General features: G+C 38.2%; 1 protein-coding gene across 1 annotated transcript in view; it reads left to right on the forward strand.

The window, feature by feature from the left end:
- Positions 1 to 23,377, forward strand: part of LCP2 (lymphocyte cytosolic protein 2) — a 33,882-nt gene that overhangs the window by 5,752 nt on the left and 4,753 nt on the right. Inside the window, exons 3-19 of the mRNA XM_009937490.2 lie at positions 1,336 to 1,382; positions 8,728 to 8,793; positions 9,713 to 9,744; positions 10,536 to 10,570; positions 11,938 to 12,136; positions 12,874 to 12,974; positions 14,166 to 14,235; positions 14,428 to 14,511; positions 15,303 to 15,328; positions 15,420 to 15,439; positions 15,544 to 15,648; positions 16,555 to 16,585; positions 17,230 to 17,242; positions 18,300 to 18,420; positions 20,910 to 20,959; positions 21,749 to 21,852; positions 22,703 to 22,780. Coding sequence (XP_009935792.1) covers positions 1,336 to 1,382; positions 8,728 to 8,793; positions 9,713 to 9,744; positions 10,536 to 10,570; positions 11,938 to 12,136; positions 12,874 to 12,974; positions 14,166 to 14,235; positions 14,428 to 14,511; positions 15,303 to 15,328; positions 15,420 to 15,439; positions 15,544 to 15,648; positions 16,555 to 16,585; positions 17,230 to 17,242; positions 18,300 to 18,420; positions 20,910 to 20,959; positions 21,749 to 21,852; positions 22,703 to 22,780 — 1,182 coding nt within the window. The remainder of the gene's footprint in view (positions 1 to 1,335; positions 1,383 to 8,727; positions 8,794 to 9,712; positions 9,745 to 10,535; positions 10,571 to 11,937; positions 12,137 to 12,873; positions 12,975 to 14,165; positions 14,236 to 14,427; positions 14,512 to 15,302; positions 15,329 to 15,419; positions 15,440 to 15,543; positions 15,649 to 16,554; positions 16,586 to 17,229; positions 17,243 to 18,299; positions 18,421 to 20,909; positions 20,960 to 21,748; positions 21,853 to 22,702; positions 22,781 to 23,377) is intronic.

Here is a 23,377-nt window from a genome sequence, read left to right on the forward strand (position 1 = left end):
GATGGGATTGTGAACCAATGTGTAATTAGAAACTTCTCGTTGTTGGCAGTAAGAAAGAGAGCAAGAACCAGACTGTCATTCATCCATGTCCCAAAAAGAGTTTGTGAAGTTTGTAGTTAACTAAACAAAACGCTTTCTCAAAAGTTTTCATACTGCACTAATCTGTCCTAAACTTGGGGTTGCACATGATGGAAGAAGGGAGGGGCTGACTCTCTCTGCAGGGGCGTCAGTAAAGCTCTCAAATTTAGCACATCTCAGCGGAGGTCAGGAGTAATCTGTAATCTAATTGCTGTATTATGGTCGAAGGGGGAAGAAACACTCTCCCCCCATCCCAATTTCCTGAAAGATTTTTGTTAGGCTGCCAAGGCTGCTCTTAAATTCAAGCAGTTTTCCAGCTACATCTCCAGTAGAATATGTGATTTTACATATACTGTGATGTTACAGAGAAGGTTCTTTGCAGAAAACTCCAGCAAATGGTGCTCTATTTTAAAATTTACAGTTTTACCCTGAAACTTTGCAATCATGCACAACTTTGCCTGATTTCACCATGCAGACATGAAGTAATTCAATATATCTAGCTTCTGAAGTCACTTAAATACCATATTTTTTAGCTGTACTAAAAAGATGTGCAGCAAAATTGCATAAAATCAGAATTTATGGTGGAAGTTTGTCTTCCCTACCAGGAACAGCCCTTTACAAAGGGCATTTCATTGCACTTTGCCTTAAAACTACAAGAGTACTTTTACGCTATAGTAGTTTTAATCTAAAAAGCATTTGAAATATTCTGTCCTTTGTTATTTACTGTGAGAAGCGTAATTCCAAATCTGCCAGAGAAGCAAATGACTTGATGTTAACTTCACACAGAGTCCCTTTAATTTGAAATTAAACCTAGAAGAATGGCTTATTTGCTAGTAAACAAATTTACCCAACTCTCATCTTGTAAGAGCTGGTTTAAGATTTTACTTTTCCTTACTGATCTTTTTAACAAGCTATCATTAAAAAATTCTAGCTACAGAAATACTTCTCTTTGAAGTTAGATGGGATTATTATGTTGAAGTTCTTTGTATGTAAACAAATACATATGATTGCAGCAACATAAAGTAAAAACCAACATCTAGCAAAACAGGAAAAATAGAGAGGATTTTTTTATGAAAATGGGTTCACTTCTCTTACGATCCATGGGATGGGCAGGCTGTTATCTTGCACTGCTTTTCTATGCACTTTGTATACCTATCAGTTGAAATTTCATGCCACTTTTTTGAATATGCAAGCTTTTGTAATTTGCAGGTGTTCCATGGACAATTTTGTGATTTATATCATGTGTTTCCTTTTCAGAACATGTCTGAAAATGATATTCAGAAATTTCCCAAACTCAGAGTGCCGTAAGTAAAGTCAAGTCAATTTAACATTAAAAATTATTTCAGCTGGTCTGCAGTGAAAACTTATAGGAAATATCAGGCAAATGACTTGCAAGCAATCAGTTAGAGACCTGTTTGTTACAGAGTACTGAGAGAAAAAGAAGAATGTTGCAAATGTTGTCATGACTGCTGAGGCACAATGATAACAATACAAAAAAATTGTCTGAGGGATGTTCAAAAGAACTCATCCCTAAATTCTTTGACTGAGAGCAGCTACACAAAGGTTAAACATTTTTGCAAGTATTACCTTTCAAGTAAGGGTGTTCACTGCTTAACTGTTGACTTTAACTCAAAGGAAAAAAAAAGTCAGGGAAGTACAAAATGGTTGAGGAGCTCAAGCTATTTTCATCCTGTGCTTTTCCACAGGTAGGTGTTAAAGACAAATAGGTCTGGAACATTTGACTGTTAAATATTTTTCCTTAGCTACTGTGGATTAAGCCTTGAAAAAGTTTTGAATTTATCCAAATACCTTTCATAATTTCATAGAATTTACTAAATATAGAACAATAATCTCATTAAGTCAATACTGAGTAACTGAGAAATTAGTTTCTTCCAATATTTCACAGTTAAAACAAAGGATTTTAGTTTGCTATGAATTCTCTGGTACATACTTAGGACAGAAATTAGAACATTCCTAACCATGAGACACACAGAGCTCTTCATGGTCTAAACAAAGTAAGGAGGAAAAAAAAAGAACTCCAGTTGTTCCAACATGGCTGTTTCTTTGTTGGTCATTTCCCAGTTCCAGACTCACTCCCTCTATGCATATCTTCACTTTGCTACGGGAGGTATAGTCTGCCTCACCTTTTCTGATGCATCAGAGCTTGTGTAAGATGTTTTGCTGAAGCTAAGAATACTGAAAAATTTTGAAATACCTGCGTGGTCTGTCACACTCATGTGCTCATGGGTAAGCTGGTGGCGAGATCTGAGGGCAGGAGGATACCTCTGTTCAGATCAGATATGCAAGGACTTGAACTTCAAAGCCTCAGACATTACATCTTAAGATCGCATCTATATTTTCACAGAAAAATTTCCCAATAATCGGGATTGGTGGTGTGTGACATGCTAGTAAGGGGGGCCAGATGCTCTTAAAAAAAGATGCCCTGATGTGTCCGTGTTTTTGAACTTACTGTCTATTAAAAGCAACATTTAACTACAGTTACTGAGATCGAGGGACTAGTTACCCCAGACTGTCTGTGAAAAATTCATCTCAATACTGTAAAACAGGTTGTTTGTAAATCTCTGATAATTTGTCCCTCCCTAACAGTCCTTTGGCAAAATTGTCTTGTGTTCTCCTTGTTTGACCTTCTACTTTTGAGAACTTTTGGTGATTTCCTTTCAAATTCATGAGTCCAAACCTGTCAGAGGAAGGTCTAATAAATACACACATATAAGAGATATTAATATCATAGGTGAATAGTTAAAATGAAATCTAACAATGTGGTAAGAGATATTAATATCATAGGTGAATAGTTAAAATGAAATCTAACAATGTGGAGTTGCTCCTATCTCCTTGTCTAATCTATCGATATCTTAAAAATGTTTTGAAAACTCCATTTTCACAGTCCACTTACCTTGTAATACTCTAGCAGAAAGCGAACTGCCTTTTCTAGTCAGATCTTTTGGGATTTTCAACAAGAAGAGAACATGAAATGAAGAGCTTTAAAAGAGGAGTGAAGCTTGGTGTACAACTTTAAGAATGTAATAAATAAGTAAATTAATAAATCTGAAGAAAAGTTCTGGAACTAATGCCCTTGTTCTCAGCTTTCTCCACACTAACAAACAGGGGGACAATTTGCCAGAATATTACGAATACACATGGAAAAAGGTTGGTGTGATGTGGGGTCCTCCATGTAACACCACTGTTTAAAACAAGAATTTAGAGCTTTACTAGGAAAGAGAACTGGTTGTCATTTTAAAAACAAAACAAATCAAAAAACCCCAACAGAATAAAATTTGTGAGTAGAGGAACCTGTCATTTTTTTCAACATTAAATTCATTAGTTCAAAATGTCCATGCTTTCACCAGAACAGAAAGTGCTTGCTGTTGACTTCTACCAGAGCACATTCACACCTTACGTTTTATATCATAGTGTAAACCTCACCTAGTAGGAAGAGTTTTTCTACAAGCTAAAATACATGTTAGCACATTGTAGTTATAGCACCTGATACTTAACAACCCTGCTAAAATCTGAGCATATTCTATAAAAAATATTTAATATAAATAGCAAGAGTCACACTTATAGCACTGGCCAATGGAATGAATAAAAAGTATTTATACAAGAGATTGTTCTCCCATAACTTTAGCAGAGTTATGCTGACCTAGATGTACAGAGAACAGAACCCAGCACTTGCAGCTATACAAGGTTTGCAAACCACAGCCTACATCCATACAGACCTCCTGAGCTGGGTATATGGTTTTACTAAATATATACGTTTGAGAAAATCTACCGATCATGTTTTGAATATAACTGTGTCATTACTTGGAGATGATTCTGTGACTTTTAGAGGAGCCTTTAGGTGTCTAAGTGGGTAACAGTTGTCATTACAAAGTACGACAGGCCTTTTCCTCAAACTAATCAAAAACTCCCGCAATCTTCTGTTTTTATTAACAGAATTATTATATTGAAAGTTAATCTCCACCAGCCATGTTACAGGTGCACATCTTCATGGATCTTCTTTTGGCTCTTTTTTAAATACCAAAATATGATTTAAACACTATTTTGAAAATTAAAATACTTCTTAAAAATCTTAAAACTCTCCATTAAAAGGGCTGAACTCTTTACTGAAAACTTTGCTAAAAAAATTTACATGTATAAGGGCACTATATGAAGTGGCTGACGCATCCAGACAGTCCTGCAGGTTTTACCCTGGCAACGCTTTTGCAGGCAAAAGGGTTAACGGACAACAAGCCTGCCCAGGATCCACTGCACCTGCATATGCACAGGCCACACACAGAGTTCCTGAGGGATCATAACAAGTCGCACAGGCCACGGACCTCAGCAGGGATTCCCGTTCTCATTCGCGGTCACCACCTAACTTTCGTGTATGCCTGCCAGAGATACCGAGGTCTTGTACCAGGTGATCTGCAGTGGCACGGTTAATTATCTCTTGTGTAGGATGGAAAATGAAGAGTGAATGAAGGCCAACTTTGTCAGGGAGTATTGGAGAGGATCAAACCCAACAGTTGTCCGCATCTTTGAGTTATGCGTAAAGCTGTGCCAAACGGAGCATTAGATGACTGGAAATGCACATGCCCTCCTTTGCTTGCAGTATCTAGGCCTTTAAATAAACCTGCAAATTCGAAGTTATTATTCCATTTGGGGCTTCTTATATAAATATGAAGTTTTTACTGTCATTCAGAACAGTTGTTCACAGATTTAGTGGAGATCTATGGCCCAGGAGACATTCAGCCATTATCCCAATGTTATCATATTGCCACAGACCTTTGAGGAGCAGCAATATTTGGGCCAAGTAATCTATTGGTAGGAACATCTAACACACACCTTTTCGCCCTTTTCTCACTGAGAAATTAAAATAAATAATTGTACCATGACCACACTCTTTAGAGACTGGTTCATCATGAATGTAGCTGTCATCCTAAGTAAGAGATAGCATCAGGGTTAACCTAACCATTTGTTCAGCTACTAACTGCTTAACTCACTTGCAACCTGTTTTCTTCAAACATACACTATGCTTAACACTTGGCATTTTTGTAACAATATGAAAAACTGCTAAAAACCATAGTGTTATGTTTTTTTGTTGAGCTCATTCATTCTTGTACTTGCCAAATCCTACGAAAGAATCATTTAAGTTAATATTAATACCACTAGGTTAACATAGACACCTGAAGCTTCATAAACAACACACTGCGTCCTGAAAGAGTAAGTGGTACATTAGTGAAACAGGGAAGGGATATGATATATTTCACACAGAGCAGACACTGAATATCTGTCTTAAGCGATAAATGAACTCCAGGCCTACATGAGGGTGTAATTAACATTTTGATAATAAATCTAATGAAACAACTGGCCAATATACAGCTTAAGGGACACATGGAGTCATCTTATTGCTCATTATTGCTCATATAGTCAGTCATAGAAGGTTATAAAGGTTTACACTTGTGGATAACAAATGTGAGTCTTGCAAAATATTTTAAAGCACGTTGAACAGAATGTATCTTAATTGATATGGTCAGAAAAAATAAACAAAAAAAGCAAAGACCTCATTCAAAATAACACTGGTGGCTGGTCGATACCTGAACCATGATCTAAGCACTGAAGTTAATCTTTGCCACTCTTATTGTTTACTATCTTCAGAGAAAACCTTTCCAAGTTTTCAGTAAGTCAAGGTACTAACACAGGCTGTTGATCCCTCTGGCTGTCCTTAGCGGCAGGTTGCTGGCAAACCTGAGATCTGAAATTTTCAACCTTGGTCAGAAAGCTTATGGCATATCCCGTAGCACTTGTGAAAATGCCCAGTAATAAAAAGAGCACCATTGCCCTGAAGTACATAATTGCATCCACCTGTTCAAGCATAAGTGTGCTGAGTTCTGAACGGGACACATTCAGAGCCTACAAATGTGGCACAGTCTGAAAGTCGCTCTGCTTTCAGGAGAGTCAAAGTGCAAACCTAAAAATTAAGAAACCTATGATGCCCTTCTCTTTTAAAAAGGTATGCCCTGGGCAGAGGGGAATGTGTGTGCACACACGCTCTCTCAGCTGAGATGCTAATGGTTGTTGAAAGGTTTAGAACATAACTGATACTCAGCCAGTTTTGAAGCCCACATGATAGACTGCATCTGCCCAACAGACTTTTCTCAAAGGCCAAACCAAAGACTTTGTCACAACCTAGGATCTCGACAGCATTCAGTACGCAACCACGCAACTTCCTGGTCCTAGAGGACTTTGTCTTCCATCTCTCTCACCCATCTTAAGTCCTTTATCCCAACACTTGCAGAAGATTCTACTCATGACAACAGTATCTGCAGTTAAGTGAACAAAAGCCAGTTTCGGAGTACTGCTTTTGGGGTTAGTTGTGTGGGGTTTTTTTATTTTTGACTTCCTGCCAGTTTTAAGCTAAGTGTCTGGTGGAGGAGGTAGAAAGAGAAAGAGAAGTCTGAGTAACATTTTCTGCAAGTGCTGTTGCCTTATCCTCTCCTATCATCCACTCCCACAACTCGCAGTGTGGTTTTGGTACTTCCTTCCTCACATGGCTTCAGACTCAGCTGCTCAGAGCACCCGACCTTCTGTAATAATGTTGCCTGAAAATTGTTACCATTCTAAACTTTGCTTTCTTCTAATAACCTCTCTGAGCCACTGATTTGAAGCATTTCACATAAACCTGAGGTAAAGCTTAGGCACTGTATTTTAAGCAGCAAACAATGAATTTTTTGGCAGCAAGATAGGATGAGCAGCTGTTTCCTTTCAGTTTTTCCTCAAAAACCAGTTGGTGTAAATCCTCATAGCAGCCAGCATAGATTTAGTCCAGCAAGCTTCCAAACACTCAGACCTCACTCATACCCATGGAAGTCTGAACTAAAAGAATTCCCAGCTCTAAAACCCGTGATCTTCAGTTTACCCTTTTAGCCGAAAATAAACACAATATTATGAAAGATCCTTCCTCTACCTCTTCTACAACAGAGAACAAGCCACACACAAGTTCTGTAATCCAATTCTCAGCCAAAGAACAGGTATACGCAGTGCACTGTTCACCCCGGAACATTTCCTGATGTCTCACACAGAATTTGTTATTCACACAGCAACCTCCTTATCACCTGCAGCAGAAGGAAATATCTTGTGCAGGGGACTGTTGATCGAATGGGAAAGAAGAAGAGCGAGAGGAGTCCTATATCTATAACTTGGCATATTTTGTGCTTTATCCAATTTGCTTGGGTAACAATGTCAGATTTAGACAGCTATAATCCTTAAATTATTAGTATCTGTGCATGTGCTGATTTCAAAAGGGGCAAGTATGGCAATATTTGCTTCAAATCAGAAAACTGCAAAGTACTGTATTGAAAAAGAAAACCCAGAAATATTTTTCCTCTGCCTTTCTATTTTCATTCTTGGATCCTTAAGTACATATCCTTAACTTCAAATTACCCACCTTCATCCTTTTCAGACCGCACGATCACACTGATCTGAAATGGCTTGTTTTCCGACACTTGCTGGCAGCCTGATCTGTCGTCATAGCACTTTCCATAGTTTATCTTTTTAATTTATCTTTTAATATGAATTAATTATGAAAGTGCTATGAAAGTAGCAAGAGCAAGAGAAGGGATATTCAAAATGGGAGAAAGATTTTTAGCATGATTCAGGATCAAAAAAGATCGACGTCTTTGTTGAATTTTTTTTACAACTTGATTGCTTGAAAGCTTGTCTTCCTCAAGGCCCAGCCCAGAAAAGCAGTTAGACATGAAATATATGCACCCATGAGGTCATTTGGGAAAAAAATAGAAGACTTAATTCTGTTCATCTCAGTTATGACTGTCTTGTAACCTCAGAGTTGTTCTCAAGGAGTCAGTCAATGTAAAAACTCTCAGTCCCAGATGTCTGTGCTGGCTACAGATGCCAGCAATATTAGCAGGATAAATGCATGCTCCTGACCAAGATTTTACTCAAGACCGCATTTCATGGGTTGCTATTCACCCTACTTCTGTGTACAAACTATGCATGAGTGATGACAAACACCTCCAGGTGGAAAAACCTCTGTAGACGTAAAGCTACAGTCTTCTCATGTTCCACAAATATTTCTGCCCCGCCTCGCCCAGAGAGTGTGTTATAACACTGAACTAAATGCATCTTTTCACCTTCTTTACTGGGGGGGTTCTGGATTAGGTACACCTTGGTTGTAGAGGGAGGGAGACAAGAAGAACAGAGAATAGATGCAGGTTACATGTAATCCCTGCTTTTGCAACTATAACCTTGGTAGAAGCTGTTTCCTGAAGTGTTATCTGCTCTTTCCATGCAAAATGATACAAAGTAATGGTCGTTATTTAAAGCAGTGTTCTAGTGCACAATGCCTACCACACCCAAAGTCTCTAAGGCTTGCTGGATTTAATGCTTATTTTTAAACTTGATCCAACAATATGGAGTTTTATCTATGTAAAAAAATGTCTCGTTTTCAATTGGATATGCTGTAGTGCAACTTTGCAGTAAGATGACGAATTCAATATTCTTACCACATAATAAATAATAATTCTGAATTACCAGATTTAATTTAGTAAATATTGAGGAACAGCAGCTAAGATAGTGACTGACAAGTTTCAAGGAGTTTTTTTAAACTATTTTTGTGTTTCTTTTAAATAGAATTGTAAGTAAATTAAGTCAAGAAATAAACAGAAATGAAGGGAGGCTATCTTTCTTTCCCAAATGGTAAGTAAAACAATTCAGCTTTCTTGTTCAAAGCTTTCAGATATATCTTTTCTGGATTGTTTTCCCTTTGGTCAATAATAGCTGGGTCAGAGGAACAGCATGTAAATTATATAAAATAAAACTCAGTTTTGCTTATGTCATCTGTTGAAACTAGCAAAGCCTGAGCCCATGAACACCCTAGATACTTCTGCTATGTCCAGAACCAAGTAACATATAAATTTCATACAATTTTCCACCTGAGTAAATTAATCTTTAGGAATGCTATAAAGTCTAAGCACATATTACTCCATTAATAAATCATCATTAATGCACATCACAGATCTATACATCATTACACTTTTTAATACTTTATGATTTCTCATTGAATGTAATATTCTTGCAATAGAAAAAGAGCAAAAATTGCAAGAACATTGCATGAGAAAAGAACCATTTATATTCATATACAATGAAAAGCTAAGTCTAGTCTACATAACACAGTTTTACATCACCTGATACCATGATTTTACACCATTACATTAACTAGAGCTCAAAACTAGAATTGAAAACCACAAAAATATTGACCAACCCTACAAATATTTATGAACTTGACTTTCAGCAGCTTGAATGGAGTCAGTAAAGAAAGTTTCTATTTTCAGGACTGAGGCCCCTGGTAAATCTGTTTACTGAGTCCACTTGTTTCTAAACACTCGACCTCACTGACTTGAACTTTTTTCAAGACAGTTTAGCTTACATTAGGATGCTGTATGTGAAATATGAAGTAGTGTGTTTTTGGCATTTTGGGCAGAGTTAAACTCATCATATAAACTTCATTCTGTTCTTAAAGGTAGCTATTACCTTTATTTGTAACAGAATTCAGTATGCTTCAAACATTTAAGAATTGCAAATGGAAGGAACTTATTTCTGTATATCTTTGTTGTAGGGCCCAAACACAAAAATCTCCTGAAAATCCAGGTAAGTGTGTACTGACAGATAATATCTAACAACAGAAAGTGTTTAAAAATATTAAAATAATAAGTTAATCCTTGCAGGGCAGAGTAAATGGGGGGTGAAAAAAACCCAAAACAACAAACAGGAAAAGATGAGAGCATGAAGAAGTTGCAAGAAGAATAGAGTAGTTACAGGAGAACAAGTAAGAAAAAATATTTTTAAATTAGAAAACATGGTGAAGAAAGGCAAGAGCAGAGACATTTACATGACCACCTTCAGTGCCTTTCTTTAACCCAATACATAGTATCAGTGCTTATATACTTCCGTTCCAATACCTCTGCCCTCTCCCCCTACTCCTGGCAGCACCCCATATTAGAGAGGTAAGCTTCTAGATGTCTGCCGTGTTCTGAATTTTTATTTCAGTTATTTTCTTAATAGACCACTATTAAACTTCCGCAAGCTACCATGTTCCCCCAGTCCTACTGAAATTAAAAAAAAAACCTTTGATATGAAAGCAAAAATATTATGCTTATTCTGAAAGCATTCTACTTCCAATTCTATTTAAACTGGAAGTGTAGGACAAACCTGAAGTGACAGCACATATATCATCTCATACAAGGAGAGCTATACTCTTAGTTTTGAATCAGAATGTTATCTGAAGTACCTTTCATGACTGCCTGCCTGCCTTGTTCCTGTGACACAGTATTGTGGTTCAGAACTAATCTGGGATTTGTTGTGTCCTTTTTGTCAAGTTACATCTTGCTAGTTTAAAGTTGTACTTGCTAAGGAGCCTGTGGTTATGCTTCTTCACGCAGGATACAGTCAAGAAGATGGTGGCTGGTCTTCGTTTGTGAGTATCAGGATTGACAAAACCTACTGGCTGAAGGGATTATCCCTTCCGTAAGGTCTACCATTTCTCTCATTCTCTGCTTTGGGCAGCACGGATGGAGTGAGAGATGGCAGGGGGTTGTTAGGGCAAGGAGAAAGAGCAGCAGGAGCATGACTGACTGGAGTAGCTGCACACAAATCTCTTCACTGAGAAAAGAGTCTCCCCCGGTAATGCCAGACAGAGATTCTGAATGGCAGTGCTGCACCTCTGGCTCAAGTAGAAGCTCACAGCCTATGACCAGGTCTCCACAGAACCTTAGCTGAATTTTATACTCCTATTTCAAGCTCTTAAAAGAGGTGGCTAATAAAGGAAAGGTTGCTATGTCATTCAACGGCAAATTCTTGCCATTTTATTCTCTAGAGTTGATTTGTTGAAAAATCAAACTTTTTGAAGCCAAATACACTGCAAAAGTTCCTTTTGCCTTTTGGCATAGAAAATGCATTGGTAAACATCATTAGATGAAGCATACACAACTCAGCTAGCTAAATGAAAAAGCTGACTGATGCACAGTCCGGGTTTTATGAAGATCTCTTACATTGACCAGTGCCAACAGTCTTCTGCAAAAAATGGAGAAGGATTTTTAAAAACCACTTGCTACAAAGTTGGCAGGAGATTTGCTGCTATTTTAGGAGCACAAAACGTGAAAATAGTCACCCGTAGAGCAGATGGGCTCTATGTCAATACAGAGCTAGTCTGGAACTTTCAGTCAAGATACCAACGACAAATTGAATATTCTTCTTCTTGTAAGCCTTGGCAGATTGCACAGAAGATGTGTGCAATGACCATTACCATATTTTCACTGTGATCCTACTAGGTCCTGCAAGTTGTATGAAGCTGTTTTGTTCTGGTCAGTGGAGCACACCAAGACTCATATGAAAGACCTCATTTTTGTGTGAAGCATTTTTAAATAGTTGAGTTGCAGACTGTAGAGTACTTGCTATTAGGTAAGAACAAAAATCGACAGGCATTAACTGCTGCTCCAATGTGTTTCTAGGAAGCACTGAGTTGTTTGCTGGTGCCTTGTCTGCTACCTAAAACAAAGGCACTGTGCATTTCAATAACCTATCACCTTATCTTCAGCTTCCACTGCAGTTACTGTTATAAAATGAGACTTGTTTCCTTTCTTAACCTGTGGAGTGCAGTATGCATTAATAGCATGCTGCTTCCTTTCCCTATTTTATTTCAACAGGGCATTTTTTCACTCAAACTGGTTTTAAAAACTTCATATTCTACAGAGTGAAAAATGCCACAGTGAAAGGCCACAAGGAAATTTCACTGAAGTGTTCAGTACCCTGTTAGAGCACCCATCTTTTATGTACATTTGCTAGGATGAAGATGATGACTATGAAAGCCCTGATGATGACCAGGAAAAGGAAGATGAGGCTGACTATGAATCACCGACAGAAGAACCTGAGGAAGCAGAACATGACAGTGATGGCTATGAGCCACCTCCATCCAATAATGAGGAAGCACACCAAAATGTCATATTTCCTGCCAAGTCACTTTCAAACAACACAGATTATATAGGTAATTACTAAAACATAAGTGCTATTAATAAATTGTAAATGGTATTTTCATACATTATCAGCCACATTTTAAGGCGGCTGGTAACAGAATACAGAAGGCTTTGAAGTCAACAGTGTAGTTCATGAACAAGATTTAGTGACACAGACTTACAGCATATTGGTGGCTTTGTGACTTCTAAAGCCAAATTTTCTTCAGACAAGCTCTGTTGGATTAAAGATCAGTTTTGTGTGATGTGTGCATTCTCTGGCCTTTGGTTTGAATCTGCATTAAGTTAAACATATGTGCATACTGTATTTGCTTTAGTAGTGCAACCTTGAACAGAGCAAGTTGTCACAACAGTGGCAAAAAACTCTAGTGAAAACTGGGAAAAGCTTTCTCTGCCTGTCATTTGTTTTGTCTGATTCTTCAGCAGCCTGCAGTTGCGGGGTCAAATACAGGAGTATGAAACTGTCGTTTAGCCTGGCCGGGGTTTCACACAGTCACTGCAAAGATAAGTAGCGTGGGCAGCAGACTAGCAGGCGGAGTCACCTCGCCGCCAGCGGGGCAGATGAGCCAGTAACTCCCAGGGCCACACTGAGCATAAGGCAACCCTCCATTATTTACCAAAACAATGTCTTTACGATATATTAACTTCAGTTTGCAGGTTATTGCAAGGGTTCTTTTTGCTAAAAGTCTAATGAGAATAAAATAGCCAAACTCTGTGTAGTTGTTTAGTTTGGGATTTTTGTTTTCTTTAGACAGACCTCCAACAACTAGATCATCACATCAGCCTCCAGTACCACCCCAGAGACCTGGCCCGTCCCCAGTACCAGCCTCGTTTGGGGGAAGAGGTGCTTCTGTAGGTTCCTTGCTTAATATTTCACTGCTTTCCTTTGCTAGTACCTTCTTAGAAGTCCAGGTGTAATGCCATTTTTATCGTGTATGTAGAGGAAAAACGTTAGGAACCAAAATAGATTTGAACTCTGTTGCAGGGTGGCCATTTTGTCATGGAACAATTACATTTCACGGGACAAATATATTAAAGTATTTCACATTACTTGGCTGTTTCTTACACTGGAAATTTGTACCCACTTGTGAATGCCTTTCCCATAGAAATTTTAGATTTATAATGGATGCCTCTTTACTTCTTTAGTGATATTTCTAAAAGGAAAAAAAGGCTAAGTTTTTCCCAGCTATACTTCTAGAAATTATCCAATTGAATTAAGACCACATAAAAACTGAAAGCTATTGTGCTGTTTACAACTGGCACTATACATTCACTGTATCAGGTCACTGAATAGACCTACATTAGACCTACCCTGTACACAAATAAAGGTAATTTTAGGATGTGATACAGGGAGTTTTGGTCTGACCCAGTGTCATAGTTCATATACATAAACCCCCCAGGACTCTCAGGTGTCATGAGTTCTTGAGACTGCTGTCCTAAATTGCTGCTCTATTTTTTTGAATTAAGAATAAATATTGGAAGCCATTTGTCTGGCGAAATCTAGGTTTACATGCAGACACCTTTTGCAGCTGCTGACAGCACAATGCTGTTTGACTTCAGCTCTCCCAAAAAGCACAAACGACAAAGCACAGTCGTTTCTCCCCCTGCCTCAGTCAGCAACACAGACTTCATAAATTTCTCAACTTCAAAATTTACATCCACTAATTTCAATACCCATTTCAATACCTGTTTTCTAACTAACACCTGTTGCATTGAAGTGGCAAAGATACAACAGTGTTGTTGAAGCTCCTGTTTCTTTCCTTTGACAATACTCCTGCTGTCTCCAAAGGTAACATCCCACTAGAGTATTCCTTGCAACACGAAAGAGATGGAGGCCATTCTGCACCTAACAAAACCCCATGTACATAGGTCATTCTTCAGGAGTGCTAATGGCTCCTGTCCTTCCTGCTCTGAGCAAAGACCTATTCCTTGTGCTGTACCAGAGACGAAGATTGGCAGATGTGGTGTGGCGGGGTTAATATAATAAAATTAAATCAGAAGTGTGAAGACATACTTTAACCACATGTAAAATATTTGTTTTAGCTGCCGGCTTTTCCTCCTCCATCAAGCAACAATGACTTGAGTAGAGACAGAAATATTAAGCCTTTGAAACGTAAGTACAGCTGGTTTTCTCTTTGTAATGTTCTCTTCACTTATGCCTGTATCTCCTCAGTTCCACTCTCTTCTACTATTTATACAGAAACTTCATTTTTTATTCTAAGAAGTAACAGTAGTTCATGGCTATACAAAATAGAGATATATTGACCTATACTAGAAAATTACCTTACACAGCTTTTGTATTTAGCCCCAGCCCCTTCTATAGACCGAAGCACAAAGCCCCCACTGGATCGCTTTGCTCCACCATTTGAAAGAGAAAGCTCAGCATCAGGTCAGTACTTGCTTATGCTAATATCAATGGTGTTTTTTAATTATTCAAAATTACCAGTTTGAATATCATTCATGCAAAAGAACAAGGCTCAAAGAAACATACCATAATCCAATAACATACATCTGTTTAAGAATAAATAATGTGCGCAATACTTATAAAGTGAGAGAAACTGTATCTAGAAAGTAGGAACCCTAGCTCGGGACAAGTTGAAAAGAAAGAAACTATGAGATCCCTGTGCAATAAAGGTTTGATCTAACAATTAAGTGAATGAACAAGGAAATCTTTAGTAGGTTAAAAGAAGAATTAGCTTTTGCATACAAAGCTAACGAAACTCTACATACACTACTATATGTAATTTGGCACCCAGACGTAAAATGATGCTGAGAACTGAATGAACACAGAAAAAAAAGGCCTTTGTTTCAGACCTGAAGACCATAATTTACAAAGAACCTAAAGAGACTACTATATGATTTTTCTTTATTATCTAAACACTATTGTCTGTTACATTAATGGCACAAGCATATCCAGTAATCGAAAGTTGAACCATAGAAAATCTGACTGTAATACATGCCATTGTGAAAAGTTTTAAATTTTCCTTTCATAAGAGATATTGCAATTCTGTCATCTCTTGCAAAGCCAAAATATTTTTCTGGTTTACATCTCAGGAGGCTCAGTGCTTCAATCTGCAAAATTCACTTTCAATGATATCCAAAACTTGTTTGTTTCATAGAAAGTTTAATTAGCTATCTTAACTTCCATTTTTTCTAAATGTAAGCTTTTACTGTTTTCAGGGAGGAAGCCAGGCTTTGCTGAAAAGGTAAGGTCTTTTTGGTTTGGTGCTTATTGATGCTTTTCGCCTATTTTGATACACTTACGCATTCTCCTAACTATCCCTTGTTGTTTTACAGCCTCTGACTTCACAGCTAAGGTAAGAGTTTTGCCTCTGGAAACAAGACTTTAGATGCCAGCATTACCATTATTTCTTAGTAAGCAGCTTTTTGCCTTTATTTCATCATCTTGCTCCTGCTTTAGATCCCTGGGGGAACAGCTAGCAATGATGCCAAAACCTCCTGTACCACCAAGCGACAGATACGAAAGAGGCAATCCACCTCCTCTAAGGAAGCAAACCCCTGTAAAGTAAGTGTTCATGTAAACGACATTTAATAAAGGGTAGATTAAATTTAAAAAAAATATGGATATGCAACCCAGAATAGCATAATTTACTGCTGCTGCATGACATGTCTGTGGGTATCAAAGTTTTACTTTATGGGTATGGACAGGATGTGCTGTAAGCTGCAGAGAAGTGTGAATGCAGAAGCAGCTCCCTCTCCAGTCACATCTGAAACAACCATTATGCAGGGCATGACTCCCTTCCAAGTTGTACAAAGAAATGTATGATACATGTTCTTATCCCCAGATCAAGTTCTTGCTCTATGGAACGTTCTTTCATGAGTTCTATTACTGTATGTTTTAGGATGTTAGAAAAAGAAAGCTTTACTTTCCTACCATTGATTTTACTAGCCTGAGAAACTCCTTAATAGCAAACAGCATTCTCTAGCATAATTAGATGATTCTCTAGCATTTTCTAGACAACTTGTTGGCTGCACAGTGGGGCTGATCTTAACACAAAATAAGAAAGTAATTGAGATCTGCTAATCAGCCAGGATAAATTTATCAGAGAAACAAAGACTGGAAGGCTTATCATGTGCTCCAGCGATGTTGCTAAGTACTATAAATGAGTTCAAGACTTGAAGTCTAATGTTTCATCATCACGAAAACTTGTTTTAAGCTCTAATCTTATAATAAATTCATCAGACATTTTCCTTGTTGACAGAATCAAGATGGTCTAAGGACTAGCACAATGTCTTACATTATGGCTGAAAACTAGGATGTTAGATATTTTTGTGATGTTTATATATTTTATTTCTCCATTCATTGGGTCTGTAATTCATGTCTTAGTAGAAAATCTGGCCTAATGCACACAAAATAAATGAGTAATATTCCATCTATGATTCATGTTTTGTTCTCTTCGTTTCATTTCAGGCAGGGTTGGCCACCATACAAAAAAAATGAAGTAAGTATAGTCTCAAAGCAAATATTTATAAGTATAGGGACTACAGTAAACTACTTGTATAAACTAATAATTCTGGAAAAGGTAAACTCATTTCTTCTATCAGTTATAACAAATACTCACGGATCTTTCACAGCACCTGGTTTCTTCTTAAATAGTTCTTCTATGTCAAGCTCAGTTTATTCCCTGAGTACTTCATCTTAGATAACAGGAACAATAAGGCCAGAATTTTTTTATGACATAGGAGAAGTGATTTTGCTTTGCACTAGTTTTTGGGCATTTTTTCTGCTTAAGCTGACCTAAGGATTTCAATTTTGGGTAACTCTGAGAGCCAACACTTACTGTAAGGAATGAGGAAAGTTTACATCTGCGGAGAGTTTTGACTACTTTCGGTCAAGATCCTTTATGGAACACCTGCCTCACAGCTTATTTGTAAATAATCGCTGCACCTTAACTCAAGAACTTTAAAAATTATTTGGTGTTGTATGAAGATAGGAACCCCAGCATTTTAGATGAAAGTGACAGTATAGGTATTAGAGTCCTTGCATAGTAAAAATTCACGAACTTCCAGGTTCTTGTTTTGTAAAACATTCCTAAGAACTGTGCTATAATATGTTGCTAATGCTTATTTTCTTTTGGCTCCCCAGGAAGAAGATGACAGTAAGTAATTCTACAGTGATTTTTAAAAGTAAAGTCTTTTTTTCTCTTAGTTCTAAAAAAAAAGATCACAGAGTCATTTCTTTCGAGCCTTTTCAAATAGTCAGTGGTATCTTGACAGGTTGTAGAATGCTTATAAAGTACCTCATGCAGATTTGTACATCAAAGCTGCAAAACACAGGAAATCAATAGCTAATGGCTTCCTTCAGTCAGCCAGTTACAAGATAGCAGGATTTCTTATTTTGAAACACATTACATTTCAGAGATTCGTCATCTGCCCACAGCATCAAGCAGCGAGGCATGTAAACCTGGCATCGTCCCAATTTTCAACAAAGCATTCAGTCAAACCCTGCTGGTATGAGTCTTCTGTGTAACGCTATTTACTCTAACAAAGAGAAGTAGAACTTGTTTCATGTAATAATAGTATTTATTAATTACTTCAGAATCCTGGTTCCTAAAATTAAGTTAGTAAAATGATGCCATAACAGAAGCAAAAGATTTGGCCCAGCCTCTACAAACTGTCACTGCCTCCAAGACTCCATAAAGACTAGCGCTATTTAAGCTGTGCGGAGCGCAGTTAATCTGTTCCCTTTTCAGTAGTTGTTGAGGTCTGAGGACACTGCAGGGAGAAGATGTTTTATTTTATGCTGTTGTTTATGACGATATGGGAGAAATCTCACAAAGGAATGAAGTTCAAAAAGGTAACCTCAAATCTGCTATTTAGAAGCAATGTAACAGAGGACACAGGGTTACGTACCACCTTCAGCTCTACTGCAATTAAGGTACCTGAATTGTGGCTTATCCAAAACAGAAGTTATAAAATGTAAATGTTGCTCAAGCCTGTTTCAGTTTATTTTTAATTTTAGTACCTAATTTTAAGTTCTCAGTTGACCATATGAATTTACAATCTGTAAGTAACGTTTCAAGGACTTTTTATAGAATAGTTTACTCCAATATGTCTACCTAATGAAACAGCAGTAATGTGATAGCATTTCTTCCTTCTACCTCACTTAAGAATGTCTCACATAAGTTTTAAGTTTCCTTCTCTTCCTCTCCACAGTTGCACCCCAAAGACCAGTGCCACAGCTATCTTTGCCCCCATACAGCTCCAACACATTCCCATCCAAATCTGTCAAGCCTCCACCTAAGCCAGGATCCAACAGCATGCCTGGTGCAGAAAGGTTTGTTTCACCCATTATTGCATCATTCCTTTCGCATCTCAATCTCTGCAATTTAGCAAATAATAGTATGTATGTGGCTACAGGATTCTCAGGCAAACACAAGGTCACTACTTGAAGCAGTCCATTATTTTTCAGGCTAAACCCTTGCCTCCACTACATGCTAATTTGTGTTGTTCCTACTATCAAGGAGAATCGTTCATGTAATTGAATCTCTGTATTCAGTGAAGCACATAGTGTACATCAGTCAACCAAGGAAAAATAATGCAGACCTCTCAGTTCTATGTCAAGGAAATATTTTAAGGCCTACATGGTACAATGCCTCTGTCATGGTTTTGGCTAGGATAGAGTTAATTTTCCTCCCAGTAGCTGCTGTGTTTTGGATTTAGTACAAGAAGAGTCTTTATCTCGAAGAAAACCCCAAACAGACCCAAAACCCCAAAACTAAAAAAAACCCCAAAACTGCAGCCTCTAGTTCCTGCCGCCCTGGCCCTGATGTGCAGGGGAACGGGCGGCACTCAGACCCCCGCTTCCATTCTGGAGACAATTCTCCCATTGCCTGAAGAATCTGTAGGAATGACAAACCCTTTGGGGAACGGATCATCTTCTCCTACAAAACTATGCAGATGTAGGTCAAAGAGGTCCTTCTTTAAAAGGATTCTGCACACTCTAGGAGCCTAAGTGCTAGAGCTATGACTCTGAATTGCTTCAAAATTAAAAAAAAACCCAACACCTTAGTTGGCTAGATTTGGATCTGAAGGAATTTCCCCACCCCTTTATTAAATTTCACTCTGTTAGTTAATAACTCCTATTTAAAATTGTGAACCTTGCTTCAACTACCATTTTTTCTAGCTCCAGCTTCCAAATATTAGATTGCTATGTCTTCATTTGCTAGATGGAAGAGCCCTTAATTAAATTTTGATTTCTGGTGTAGTGTGCAACAGACTTAGCCTTTAATGAGTCAAGAGTGAGCTCCTTGAGCCTAACTCTGAAGTACATTTTCTAATCTCTGTATTTTTTTAATAGCTCTTTGATTAATTCCTCTGATTCAGTATCAACCTGTGGAACTGCTGACAGCCAAGCAGAACTAATATTGCAGCAGCAATAGCAAGGTCATATGCAAATATGGACTATTCCTATGATGAACACTTCTGCTTATATTCAAACAGCATTGTCGAAATTTTGCTGTAGCAGAGGCCCCATTTGGCCAATTCTCTCCAATGAATCACAAGTCACGACAGAGTGTTTTTGTTCTGCAAATGTAATTAACATATTCACGCCAGAGCTTTTTGTACAGTTCATTTAGAGAAATATGGACTGCAAAGGAAAAGCGTGCAGGCAGTTTGTTCGCAATTAGGTGAAGAAATTTTTAAAAATAAGTAAATAATTGAAGATTGGGACTCTTCATTTGTGGCGTTTTGGATGTGGGTTCTGGGATCAGGCCATAAAAGGAAATTGCAGATTTTCTAACAAAAAGCATAAAAATGAACGCAGGAGGGAAAGCATGGGCACGTGGAAGTGTTACAGTGCTACAGCTAGGAGCTCTGTGCCACTGTCAGCTCATAGCTCACAAAATCACAGAACGGCTGAGATTGGCAGGCACTTCTGGAGGTCATCTGGCCCAGCCACCCTGCTCAGGCAGGGTCACCTAGAGCAGGCTGCCCAGCACCATGTCCAGGCATCTTTGGAATATCTCCAAGAATGGGCACTTCACAACCTTTCTCGGCAACCTGCTCCAGTCCTCAGTCGCCCTCACAGTAAAAAGGTGTTTCCTGCTGTTCAGAGGGACCCTCCTGCGTTTCAGTTTGTGCTCACTGCCTGTGGTTCTGCGACTGGGAATCACTGAAAAGAGCCTGGCTCTCCCTTCAGCTACTCATATGCATTAATAAGATCCCTCCTGAGTCTTCTCTTTTCCAGGCTAAACAGTCCCAGCTCCCTCAGCCTCTCTTCATATGTGAGATGCTCCAGGCCCTTATCATGTTAGTGGTCCTTCACTGGACTCTTTCCAGCAGCTCCACATGCATAGTTACAACATTAATGATGAGAAACTGCATTTTCATCACAATGTTATAGAAGCCACAAGAAAAATGACTCTGTAAATGGAACCCCACAGAAAGAAATACCTAGCAAGCTGTTGCCCGTGTTTCCTGCTTTAGCACAATGAAGTAGTCGCTCCCTGTGAAAACTCAACATGCTGAAGTACTTTTCTACATTGGCCCTGGCACAGAGCACTTGGTGGCCCATTACTGATTACCTTATTCCCAGATACTGAGCTTCAGTTGAAATTAATAGTAGATCTATTTGCACAGAAAGAAGGAAAGAAAAAGAAAAACAAAAAGAAGAAAGAGAAGGCTATCCTCATCCTGCACAGATCTCAAGAGGATCTCACATTCTGTAAAACAGGCACAAAGTCCAGATCTGTTCTTCAGAGCATAAAAATGTTGTATAGCAATGTTGTATTTATACTGACTACTTTTTTTTTTTTAAAATAGTGCTAGAATCCTGTCTTCAAGTGGCTCTCTACCACCACGTTTACATCCAGGTTTGTATCCTGTATTCTTACATTTTTTGTGCAAAAACTGACTGAAGGTTGAAAGGTGGTTTCAGTGCAGTTCCTATAATCTTGTTTTCATATGGATGTTTCTGGTTGAACTGTGAACAGAAAACTATCAAGTTCCTGAAAGGCATTTTGTGTAAATTAGTCTGAATCTAAGGGGTTTTTTCCCCATGAAGTTTGGGCTTATTGCCTACTTAAACCATTGTCCAAACTTCATATAAGCATCTTCTTCAATACAGCTAACACTACTGGGAGCTAAGCAACACTACCTGCAAGTCACTGTGGTATACTAATACTCTGGAAAAAGGGAGAAAATACTTTCCGTGTGAAATATATAGCTTATTTATCTTGCAATGACAAGTAAAAAATAAAGCAAGCTTAGAAATCAGTTGCTTTGCAAATAATTTCTCACCTATGGTAACAGCTGCCCATGTCTTACAGTGACATTTTTTAGCTTCTACATGCTAAGAAGGCAAGGAACGCAGAGACAAAATGTTACTTCTGTCCCTAAAGAAACCGGAGATTCTCTCAACTGAGTAATTGTGGTACAGAAGTTAAAAGGACATGACCTGTGTTTCAAGTTCATCTGGTTCTTAGGAAAGCTGAACTGCAAAAGTTCATTTAAAGTCTCTGTGCACCAAGAACGAATTTACGTAAAGAGTGATAGAAAATCTTCATGCCTCACAAAAATCAAGATTCTACACCATGTACGCACTCCACAGATGAAATTATTTTCCTGGTTTTAACATTTTTTCTACTTCTATATCTTTGAAGGCAGCAATAGCAGATCTCCTTCAAGAGGCACAGTTGATATAAGACCTCCATTGCCAATTCCTAGCAGACAGACTGTTCACCAAACAAACATGGAAGAAGACGAGGTACAAAACATTACAAGTATTAACCATAACTGCTAAACACAGTAAATTTTCTGATTTCAGGAGAGACTGTTTTTCAGAGTTGTTTTGCTAGTTAGTAGCCACTGTCAGGATGTTAGGACGTGCTTTCAGTTTCCTCTCCGTGTCAAACTTTAGTGCCTTATTTTGACTTCACCAAGAAAAAGAACAATAGCAAAAACCCAGAAGAACAAAATAAGAGAAATACTTGTTTGCTGCTTTACTTGTTTTGCACAATTGCCTTGAACTACCATTACATAGTCAGTTCTTCTTCCAGAAAACCTTGGTGAGTAAAGAATTCATACCCTTTAAGTGCATTTTTTGTTTCACATGTCTTTAGATATAACAAGTTAAGAGCAAACCACTCCTGGTGATAACACTGCTGGGCAACCATACATGGTCTGTTCACAGGAAGTCTGCATTATTGTCTGAGATGATAGTTAAAAAAGGAAAAATTTTAAAAAAACACCCTCAGAGAAACAAAGGCAAAGGATGCTAGTGTCCAAGGCAGCAAAAAGAGAAAATATCTCTTAAAATCTATCTTTTACTGAAAATATTTGGAAATATCCATTTTTCCAGCTTACTTGCAGACATATCATAGCTAGGTCTGTAATATTTTCAAGTTTACCAAAGTAAGCAAAGAATTTTAAAATCATTTAGTGCCACTTACCATACAGTAATATGTACTAGTAGGATCCCTGAAGCTCATACCTTCAGAGATTCTGCACGTAAACCCGAATATCCCTCACATACAAATTTCTCTCTACTTCTTTGTTGTTAACCTCACAAGCTCATTCATTGACAGCTGACTTTCTCCTCTCTCACAAAAACACAGGGCTCACTAAATGGTGAATGGTATGTTGCTTATGTCACCCGGCCAGAGGCAGAGGCAGCTCTTCGAAAAATAAACAAGGTACTCTTTGAATCATTGGTGATTCTCTCCGTCTCCTTCACGGTCTAGCTAGATGTCCTTGCAGTTATATGGGAAGGGTAAAGGTAAATAACATGGTAAGGTTATAGCGCCAGCACAGATACTTCAAGTGGGGGATTCATCTCAAATATCTCTACCCACATAAAAGCTACACAGCTAGTTTAAACCAGCCATGAGGGCTGTCATTTTCCATAGTCCAAGAGAACAGATTAATGTGTCTCCAGAAAGCAGTTTCACTTTGCCTCTCCTAGAAGGAGTGATTTGCTGTCTGGAAATAGTTCTCTGTCACCAGTGAGGAATTTGTTGCAAATCCCAAGTTTCAGATAGCTTGAATTAGATGAGATGAATCCCACCCTTTTCTAGGTCATATTTACCAGCAAAATGAAGAACAGATTCAAATAGGTGAAACCCAGGCCTAGCTGAGCATGTGGACATAAACCAAATTGTATCCTATCACTGTGGGAAATCTGTTTGCTCTGTGATGCTTCACAGCACATGCAAATGGAAAGATAAAACTTTTGAGAAATGACCTAAACTCTTTAACAGTGCAGTTTCTTTTACCAAGAGAAAAGAGTTTTC

Source organism: Opisthocomus hoazin, chromosome 23 (genome assembly GCF_030867145.1).
Source record: "Opisthocomus hoazin isolate bOpiHoa1 chromosome 23, bOpiHoa1.hap1, whole genome shotgun sequence".
Lineage (NCBI taxonomy): Eukaryota > Metazoa > Chordata > Aves > Opisthocomiformes > Opisthocomidae > Opisthocomus > Opisthocomus hoazin.